This window comes from Geospiza fortis, unplaced genomic scaffold, assembly GCF_000277835.1.
Source record: "Geospiza fortis unplaced genomic scaffold, GeoFor_1.0 scaffold192, whole genome shotgun sequence".
Classification (NCBI taxonomy): Eukaryota; Metazoa; Chordata; class Aves; order Passeriformes; family Thraupidae; genus Geospiza; species Geospiza fortis.
Genome location: NW_005054315.1, coordinates 7,271,909 through 7,282,724, shown reverse-complemented (window position 1 = coordinate 7,282,724; position 10,816 = coordinate 7,271,909). Strand labels below are relative to the sequence as shown.

The 10,816-nt window shown below is 41.1% G+C and overlaps 1 protein-coding gene across 1 annotated transcript in view; it reads left to right on the top strand.

Moving 5' to 3' along the window:
* Positions 1 to 215: 215 nt before the first annotated feature.
* Positions 216 to 10,816, top strand: part of IL1RL1 (interleukin 1 receptor like 1) — a 27,028-nt gene continuing 16,427 nt past the window's right edge. The window contains exons 1-3 of the mRNA XM_005420044.3: positions 216 to 296; positions 3,665 to 4,116; positions 10,443 to 10,513. Of these exons, the coding sequence (XP_005420101.2) occupies positions 216 to 296; positions 3,665 to 4,116; positions 10,443 to 10,513 (604 nt within the window). The remainder of the gene's footprint in view (positions 297 to 3,664; positions 4,117 to 10,442; positions 10,514 to 10,816) is intronic.

Sequence of the window (10,816 nt, the reverse complement as noted above, 5' to 3'; positions counted from 1 at the left end):
CAGTCCTGGACTGGTGTTTTTGGAAGGGACAGGTACAGAGTATGGCAGTTGGGTTCTGGCATGTCAGGCAGAGAGGTGGTGCAGGAGGGCAGAGAGGTGCGCTGCTCGTGCCTCACAGTGCAGAGCACACTCTTCACTGCTGATGTGGAAGGTCCCAGACCAGCTTGTTTCTGCAGGCTGTCAGCTGCTGAGGATAACTTCAGGAAGTTTGGCCCATGGCCATGGACCCTGAGAGCAGTTGGGCAGGTGTGCTTGGAACCTTCAGCTCTTTGAAAGCACTGAGCTCCTCAGAAGCTGTAAGCAGCCTGCAAGCTCTGCTGCTGGCTATGGAGACGAGGCGGAACACAGATGCTTACAGCTGACATTTTTGGATATGAAACAGCCAAGAACTGACCTCCACATCTGGCTGAACACACACACTGAGGACTTGTATTTCTAGTGCAGGCATTGATAACTGTGGGTTAACCTCCTCACGGAGGAGGCAGGAGATTGGGCTCCACTGTCTCAGAGAATTGCCCCACAGAAATCATGGACCCAAAATATGAAGAATAAATTACTTTAAACAATGTTTGTCTTATGTTGACTGCATCATTCAGCCTTGTTTTCCTGTAGAACTGTGGATTGCCTAAATTATAATGCCTACATCCTGTGGGGAAAGCACATGGGGTAGAGTTTTGACTGTGTCTTGACTGCAATGTGTGATTCTTGCTGGCACCTTGCAGGACAAATTTTTGAACAAAGATTCACAGAGCTGTGAAGAAGTCCTGGTGAAGACCTGCCTGTTTGCAACAGGCCATAGTTACACCTAGATTCTTTTCCATGTAGAATCCTACAGAAATTAGGATTTTGGCCTGTTTGACAATGGGAAAGTGAGTGATTGATACACCAAGACCATGTTATGTGGTGGTAGTTGGCATGGTGACTATGGATAAGAATAAATAGCTCATTTTATATTGATGGCAAAAGAAGATTAGCTCCTGGAACAGCTCATCTGCTGGGAAAACTTGCAGAAAATCATGTGGAAAACTGTAAGAAGGTTTTTGATAAAGAAAGGATTCTTGGTTAGTGAGGGAAGGCAAAACAGATTATATTGAGTTTCTATTTTCATGGTGGAGAAACAAGACTGAAATCTGGGCTAATAGGTGCTAAAAGGCACTCCTTGGTACCTCTACAGTTTACAGAAGTAGGCAACAGTCTATATTCTCAGAATTTGTTAAAGCTGGCCAAACTGGGAGCATAGAGTACAATTAACAGCCCATTTTCTGACATAGTCTATTCTAATTTCCTTGTGAATAGCTGCCAAAAGCAGGCCCAGAGAAAGTTTTGAAGTTCACAGCCCTCCCTGTTTTGACAGGTGCTCTAAGGTCTAGGAATTAAGTGCTCTAAGAGTTCCTGAACTCTAGCAGAGGAGTCCTTGGTGTTTGGATGCCTGATGTTTCAACTATACAAAAAATAACAAATATGTTGATTTTTTTTATTATAGAGAAAAACCAACTTGGGTGATATTTCATTTTTATGAGAAGCCTTGTTTTTCTTTCCAAAATAATTTAAACTTTCAGGGAATGCAAACTCTAAGTTGCAGCCAGATCTGATAAATGCAATTAGATAACATTAAAGAGAAAAACAGTTCTTCCAAAAACCCAGTCCATAACCTAGAGGAAAAAAAAGATACTTTCCTAAGTAGCGGTATTGTAAATTTTTTTTTATGACTGAAGCTCTGTTTTTGCATGCTGTCAGTACGTCATGACCCTCTTCTCTCAGTAAGACATTAACTTCTAGTAATTCATATACATTAAGGCACAAACAAGACTATGTAGTAAGATGTCTTTATAAAGAATATAATTTGTCAAGAAGTTATCTTCAGTTACTTTCCAGAGAATTGAAATTCATTTTAGTTGTGTAAATCAATAACAAGTCTTATGCATCCAAGTCACAATTTCCAGAATGTCACGTATTTGTAGATATGTCTTCCTAAGAAATTGTGTGGAAAAAACCTCTTTGTTCTCAGGGATGAGGTCAGATAGGAACAACAATGATGTGCTAAATATTTGTTTCCACAGCAAAGAAAGACGGAGTGGGTGCTGCATGGCAGGAAGTTAGCTTCCCATGCACTCTGAGGGGAGTGTTGGCTGTAAGGACCTGGGAGGTCTGGAATGAGTCTATGATGCTGCACCAAGAACTGGCCTCTTTAACTTAAAATTTGGAATCTTTCACTTATGGACATCTTGTTTCTGCCCTGAAGTTATTTGGACACAAGAGTGGTGGTTACTTCAGAGTTGTGTATAAACTTTGGATAGGCTTTTGTGTGTAAACTTAGGATAGGCTTCTTGCCCAAAGATAATTGCCTGCTCAGACTCATCATCACCTCTGTACTGTAAGGCACTCTGGCATCTAAGGACAGGACCACCTGTGGGAATGGAAGATTCTGGAGCCTCAGCAAAGTGTTTTAATTTCCATAAGAGCAACAGATGTGCTGCACAGATCCTTTCTGTGGTAGGGTTTGTGGTCTTCCCATGGGGATCCTGCTGGTGGCCTGGTGACATTCAGACATTCAGAACAGCTGCTGTTATTTTCATTCTGGCTGTCTGTATCCAGACCCTATGGGATGACAGTGCAGCTGCTTTTGTTTTGGGGCAAGGCACGAAGCAGAGAAATTTAGAATTTCTTTAGAAAAGGAAACCAGTTTTAAGATAAAGGCTTTGTTAGTGATATTATGGTTTTTGCTTGTCAGGTTGGCCTGACCAGCACAACTATCATTGTTAGATCTTTTATAAACTGCTGGTAATCAAATAGAATACCATGTATCAACATGTGAGCAAAGGAAATACTTGCCATGCACACAAAAAAGTAGATATGATTCTTGTTACTTTAGCCAATTACTTCCGTCAAGATAGTCACCTCTGTTTTACATCCTCTGAACTTTAATAGCCTATCTGGCAACTACAGTGGATTTGAAAACCATATAAAATACTTTATATTTCTGGCTTGGTGGGATGAAGGAGTGAGATGAGTACGGTAAAAATACTGATGGCTTTGTAACCCTTAAATTCTTATAAATCCTTTGCTGTCTACATGCATGCCCTCACTTACTGCTGTGTACAGCCTGCCGTGCCAGTTGGCCTTGCCTGGCCACCACAGCCCCACCAAGCTGCTCTATTACCCTCTCAATAGGACAGGGGAAGGAAATACTGCAAAAAGTCCATGAGCTGAGAAAAGGACAGGTGGATGACTTACCAATTACCATCAAAGGCAAATCAGACTCAACTTGGGGAAATTATTTTAATTTGCCCATTATTAACAGAGTAGGATAGTGAGAAAAACCCCAGACTAATCCCATCCTCTCTCACCCCCTCCTTTCTCCCCAGGCTCAATTTCACTTCCAAGTCCTTACCTCCTTCTCCCAAGTAACACAGAGGGATGGAGAACAGAGGTTGTGGTCAGTTCATAACATTTTGAACTTCCTTCTCACACTACTCCCCTACTGCAAAGGGGGTGTCTACAAACTTCTCCAGTGTGGGGCTTCCCATGAGCTATAACTCTTCACAAACAGTGAAGGTGGGTCTTCACATGGGCTGCAGCCCTCAGGAACAGACTGCTACAGTGAGTGTCACCTTCCAGAAAACCTGCTCTTACATGGGCTCCCCTGTGTCTGTGTTCCTGCCAGGAACCCTCTCCAGCATGGACTCTCCATGGACTACAGCTTCCTTCAGGTCACACCCACCTGCTCCAGTGTGGCATCCTCCGTGGGCTGCCGGAGGACAAACTGTGTCATCAGGACTTTCCCCATGGTCTGAAAGGGAATCTTGGCTCCAGCACCGGGAGCATCCCCTCCCCCTCCTTGTTCACCGCAGGGTTGTCTCAGCCCTCACTCACAGTTGCTGTGGAGCAGTTTTTACCTTTTCTCAAATATGTTCCCACGGAGTACTTCCCAGTGCTGCAGACGAGCTGGGGTGGGGCCAGTGTGGGTCTCTTTGGGAGCTGGCTGGAACTGGCTCTGCTCAACATGGGAGCAGCTCGGGGTGTCTCCTCGCAGAAGTCACCTCTGTACCCTCCCAAGTTTTGCCAAACACAGTATGCCCTGGTTAGGAATGTATCCACCAACAGTGTCTTCTTGGGGTAACTGTCTCAAACTTCTCCATGAGAGGAACCACCAGAGCTATTTGGGGACCAGCTCCACCACTCACAATGTGGGTGGTACTAGGGCTGCATGATGATCATAAAGGCTGGGGGAAACCTTTTCCTTGGAAACGGTCTGTCTCTATTAGAATACTATAAACCTTGAAAAATCTAATTTCCCTTTTACACAAAACATGAGATGGCTTTGCTACCCACAAGAAGGGCACCATGACACGGATAAACAGGAAGAACCCTGAAACCTCTGCAGGGTGGATCCTCACCATCCAAAAAACATTAGACTTGACACAGGTGTGGGCACAACACCCTGCCGTCCTACCGTGTGCCAATTCCATCAGAGCCCCCTGGGGTGGCCTCCATACATGGAGGTAGTGAAACCTTTCCTGATCGGGTCACTTGTGTCTGAATGATTCCCTGCTGTGTCCACTGACAGTCTGCAAGCAGGGTGCAAAAACTGTACCCAGCAGATGTTTCCTGGCTAACAGAGTCAGGTATTAGGCAAGCAAGGCTAATGTGCTGCTAGGCTAAGCACTGCTTCTTGGAGCAAAGTGAGCTCTGATGGTGCTGAATTTCTGTTTCCCTATCTCTGCTTTTTACCTCAGGACTTTATCTTTTTCAATCTCATTGTTTTTCCTCTTGCATGCTTGAACTCCTAACTCTTAAGATGTCAGTAACTTCATTCAGTCTGGGTTTTCAGTTTTTGTATCTTGTGTGGCTTTAGTTTGCATATTTTTCACAGGAGTAATTTTGCCAACACATTTGATTTGAGTTCATACACTCATGCTGGGGCAAAACAGTCATTGGATCACTGATGCTTTAATCTCTGGATCATTGACTCCTAGTGTCAAGGACCTGTGGGGCCAGCTACATTCATCTTGATACCAGTACTAAATTGTTCTTTAACACTGAGTGGCAGCTCCACTAAGTTCCCAACAAATTTCCAGTGCTTCACTATGTTACCTTTTAAAAGATTTTTCTTCAGTTATGCTTAACCATCCCCTGCTTCTGTTCAAAGCCATTACTTATCTCTTTGCTCTGAGAGCAGATGATTTCCTTGCTTGCTGTAGTGCTATGCATACAGGCTGCCAAGGGAGCAATTAACCCCTTAAAGAAATCTCAAGGTATTTCTGTAAGCTCTTTTTCCCATAAACTTATCAGTAGGATTTTGTTTTAGGAGATGGGCCCTAAGTTACAAGGCATTCAACATTGATTTTAGTTTCTTATGAAAGCTACAGAATGGCTTTTGCTCAGCTGGCAACTATCCTCTTTAGCCAGGCGCTCAGTTTCCCATCTGCACCATGATCTGGGAACAAGCTGGGCATGGGGAACAGACTACAGGGTTGAGGGCTCTTTTGAGGTATGAGCAGCAATATAAGCACCTCTGATCCAAGTTTCAGCGGAATTTGTGATAGAATAACCTTTTATGTGCCCAGAAAATTGAAGTTAGCCTTGCCTGAGTATTTTTAACCTTTCCCTAGATGAAAACAAAATGTTGTGGTTGGAGGATGTTAAACCCACCACTGAATGCAGATGGTTACTCCAGATTTTCACCAAAGTCTCTTACATCAGGAAATGAGGAAGACCTTGATTCTGATGAAACCTCACAAACTTGAGCAGGGAGTAATTTGTGAGCTTTTGAAGGTAGGAATCTGAACTGTTTGACAAAAACATTGTGAGATTTCATTGGCGCAGGTTGTTTTGTTTTTTTTTTTTTTTTTTTTTTTTTTTTGGTCAAATGGGAAATGCTATACCAAGAACTGGGGACACCATGGGTGTGGCATAGGTAAGGTTTTTGCATACTGGCGCATAATTGCTACATCTTTGTGTAGTGATGTGGAGTTGTTGCATGCTGACAGTAGAGTCCCAGGAATGCTGGAAGGAACAAATGGAATTCACAACTCTGCCAGGGAGGGAAACAAAGTTTGAATGACCATAGGATAAAATCTTTCCCTCACAGACTTGATTTAGCTGTTGGTGCAGATAATTGTTTTTTCAGCACCTTCTTTAATCAGCTTAGCTTCAGTGAAGTAGTTTCCTTCACTTCATTAAAAACTGTTCCTGATTCTCCAGAGACTTTTCAAGCTGTTCTCAGGGAGCTGCTGCTTGACTAGACCATGCAAAGCTGTTACTTGTTTTCAAGCAAAATCTGTTTCAAAGTGCCTTCTGCTGTCTGAATGTCCCCTCTCTGTGCTCCCCAGCCAGCAGATTTATTGCACTGTAATTGTGCTAAAAGGAATAATGAAAAACCTATGCTAGTGGTAAAAGATATCTGATTAATTGGAACTATGAGATGCTATCTCTTATATGTACTTAAAGTAAATCGCTACAGTAATTTGTATATTCTGCTCTATTCAGTGGGAGGTGTGTCAGAGTGGAGCTGTGTGCCTTGCTGCTGCAGATAGGAGCTGCCCCAGCCAGATAAAAAGAGCTCACAGTAATATCTGGTACCAGATTAGCAGAGAAATCTGCAAAAGACCCATCCACATAGAACAAGCCACTTCTCTGCTTTCTGAATTTTTCAAATGGTAGGTCAAATTTTTATATTGTCATTTAACCAGAAATAATAGAAGTATTTGATAAGAAAGTTTATTTCAGTTCACTTATGTGCTTCTTTATCTCGAGGAATAATATTTGATTAAAATAGTGGATATGCTTCCATGATTGACAGATAGTGTTGGGAGTAACAAAAATTTACCTTGTAGTAAAGTGTATTTAGAAATGGATTTTGCCATCTGTTTCCGGGCATATATTTTTGCTAATTAGTCAAACACAGAGAAAAACTTTACTCCCCAACTGATTTTTCAGAGTTTAGCATATTTATGTATTTTGTGCTTAAAATATTTTTACGAATAATGTGTATATCAATTCTAGAAATTCTTTGCTTTAATGCTGAAATTCCTACATTTTACACCTACACCTGTAACTAGTGTAATTGTTACTCTTGAGAATGCTAGTTTTGGAATAAGTTCAGTTTTAATGTTGCAATTTTAATAGGGTATTTTCAGTCAGAATGGATTTTCTGGTTTGATAGAAGAAAGAAAATCCCTTCCAAAAGGTGTATGGATGTATATATCTGTAAAAAAATTCCACAAAACTGCTCTTTCATGGTATTTTTACAATGTAAAATTTGTTACCTTTTTTGGGTGGAAATTGAGATACTATTTCCAGGTTTTGTTAGTATGCTAGTATACTAATTTTGTCATTTATATAAACAGTATTATAAACATTTTGTTGGAAAATAGAATTTTGGAAAGAAAAGCAGAAATATTTTACTAACACAGCCGCCTTCAGAGAATTACTGAGTTAAGCCCCACAGACCACTGCTTCTGCAATACACACAGTGGGTTCCCCCTTCTCTCAGCTTCCTTTGGTAGTGGTTCATTAGGAACTAGGTTTTGACCCACTCAGACAGTTATCCCAAATTTTGGGTCTAGTGCTTTTCCAGCACCACACTGAAGTTTTTGTTTACAGAGCTTAGGCTTGCGCTCCTACCATGCAGTCATTTGAAGCTGTAGGAAGGAGCTGTAAGGCACTGCAGAACCAGTCCTTCTCTTGCTGCTTTCTGTCTAGACCTGCAACCTCTGTTTCAGTTCATATTGAGGTGGTAATTCGGTGTTTACTGCTTACTTTGGAAAATGCAAACAGAATGCAAATCACGCTGCTTTTTCAGTTGCATGAGCTCTTTGGATTTTCAGGAAACATTTCTCTTTTATTAGAGCCCTCTGTATTGTACATATTCGCACACACACCCCCCATACCCTACTTAAACTGATGCTGGTACACAGCAACTTAAAAATGGAGGGAAATTCAATAAAGCAATCATGACATTTGGTGGGGAGCATCTCAGCTCAAATATTTTGCATTCTTTTGGTGCGGGCTGGTAGCCCAGTATGTGTAAGGTCTCTCAAAGACATATTTTTTCAGTAAATAGAAGGTTAACTGCAACAGCTGGCAAGTAAGGAGATAGGAAATTATGAATTTCTTACTCCTGAATCATTCTGGCTCTTGCTAGGAAAGTTGGTGAGAGCAAGTAATTGACTGTCTCCCTTCCTGGACAAAGCTGTATCTTAAAAATGATGAAAGCACATCTCCTTGCAACTTTCTGGTAATCACCAGCCTTCCATTTCTAGGGCTGCAATAGCACTGGTAATAAGGGACTTGCCAGTGTCTCCAACAGTGGTATTACTTGTGGCTAAACTCCTAAAAAACACTTACAAATAAAATATCAAATGAGACAAAACCCCTCATTTCAGAAAGACTCCAAACTTAGTCTGTGAAATCATTTTTCTTTAAAAATCAACCAGTTTAGTTTTTGTCATCTTGCTGAGGTATCACTCACTTAAGACAGCTCTAAAAAATAGACGGGCAGTTAATATAACTGCTGGTATACCTTGTTGGGGGCAAATAAGTTACTGAAACAAAACCAAACACTTAGTGGAAAAAGGCTTCCAGTAGAAAAGGAATATTCTGGATATTTTTGCTTCCTGCTAGTGTTAGAAATGACTTCTAGGAAGAAGCCTCATGCTCTGAATGATGAACAAAGATGAATGCTTTGCTATGCTGATGCTGTCAATTTCATTGTGCCATTTTGTGACATGTCTTTTTCTCCCAAGGGTCTGTCCAGTCCCAGTCCCTCCTGAGCCCTGTTCTGGGCCACCTTGTTCATTTCTTCCAGGGCAAAACTCTTGATGCCAGTGTTGAAAAGTACCCTCGAAAAATCTGTTCATCGGCCCCAAGGTTTCCTTAAAATTAAAGAAGTCAGTAGATTTGCACTTGTAGTGGTGCTTTTCTCCAGCAAAAATGAAAGCAAGTAGATCCTCACACACAATATTTCTCCTGACTGGTCACTCACTTCCTGTAAAAGGCATGGCATCAGCTTTGCTGTGACATTAATGCTGAGACGCTGCATTTTTTGGTCTAAACCTCATCTTTGTGAATATCCCTGTGAATATCCCTGCACAATACCTGCAATGAAATTCTCACACTTTTCTCTTTGAACACTAAGTTTTGTTATTGTTTTTTCAGAGGTTAAGAATAACCCTCTGGATATTATTAAACCTTCTAAAAGAAGAAACTTTCCGTTTCAATACAAAGCTGACGATATTTCTGAAAGCTCAAAACTGAGTTTGCTCTGAATTTCAGACTTGGCAAAAACATAGGACTTGATAAGTCTTGTCCATGTTTATTTTAGTCTGGAAGTTTTTGGCACTGAAATAAAAATTCTTTGCAGTAAGTGTGATGACAGTACTTAACATTTCTTGCCTGTTTTTTACTACTCCCCTTATCCTCACTATCTGCAAGATAAATTATATTTTCTTTCTGACTTGATTTCTCTTGAAAATAACTTGTCTACTGTCTGTAGGACCCAGTGGCTGCTGCTCACTCATACATGACAATAGAACCCACTGCTCTGTGATCTGCAGTGAAGAACTCCATTCAAGGCTTTTTCATGGTAAGTAGAATGCTTATAATTACCTAGTATAGCTGGGTTGCATGCCTTCTGTCTCCTGAGATATTACTGAATTAGGTCAGGAATTAGGATTAGCTTAAAGCCCATGATCAAATGGTCAGTTTTTTTTAAATAAAGGGGTTTGCTGGAGAGTTCTTGAGACACACCATGAATTACAGCTGGTGTGTATCAGTTAGACAAATGCAAACATTAGTGAGATACAGGATCTGCCCTGCTGCTGTTAGCTAAGTACAATATTATGCTCCTTTACCTTCCTTTCCTGTCCATTTCCTCAGTTCCCCTTCAGGTTAGCATTGTTCATGACACTCACCTAGTTTTGATCTTACTGCTCAACACTTACCTAGAGAAGCTGTCACTGAAGATTACTCCCCTTTCATAACAAGACAAAAAAGTATTGTGCACCTAAGCAATTGGTTGGATGTAACCTTAATTCAAAACCAGGATATACATTTTCAAACCCAGGATCTGTCCTTTTCTAAGTTGGGGTACCTTTTTTTTCTCTGCACTTGACTGTGAAGAGAATGCAATGTACATTTATCTTCCTTTTAAAAAAAGCACGTAAGTTAAAAGAGGCTTCTGTCTGAGGAGCACCATGACAAAGCAATTCCCTGACTCCCGCTAAACTAAGTCATAACTGTAGTTTCAATGGTGATAGAACAAATAACATCACCTCAAAGCTGCAAAACTGCTGCACACACTGTACAGAGCAGCTCACATGATGCAGTTTATCACTGCATGATATCATTCTCTGTTCAGTTTTCTGATGTACATCGATACAGCATTACTGATACAGTCAGAGTATATTCTAATATATCAATGTTTTGTCTTCCTGGTTTAGAAATATGATGGGGCTTACAGATTTGGTCCTTGTATCTACCTTCCTCTCGGTTTCCATGACATCTGAAACATGTAAGTCACATTTTAAAAATACTTGCTGATAAGGTTTGTTCTGTACAAATGCGTAGGCTGTTTCCAAATTGGTGGTTTTATTTTTAAGCCTAGTGAGTTCACCTCAAGCCAGAAATCACAACTTAAAATCTAGCTTTTAATGTATAATAAAATGCAGCAAACACTGTCCATTTCTATGACAGCAAGTCTATTTTCAACTTCTGCCACTTAGCACCTCTGCAAGCAGAAAGAAAAGGGTCTGCTTGAAAGAATTTGGGAGTAGCTGGTGCTCCAGTTCCCAGCTGGGCACAAACTCCAAGAACA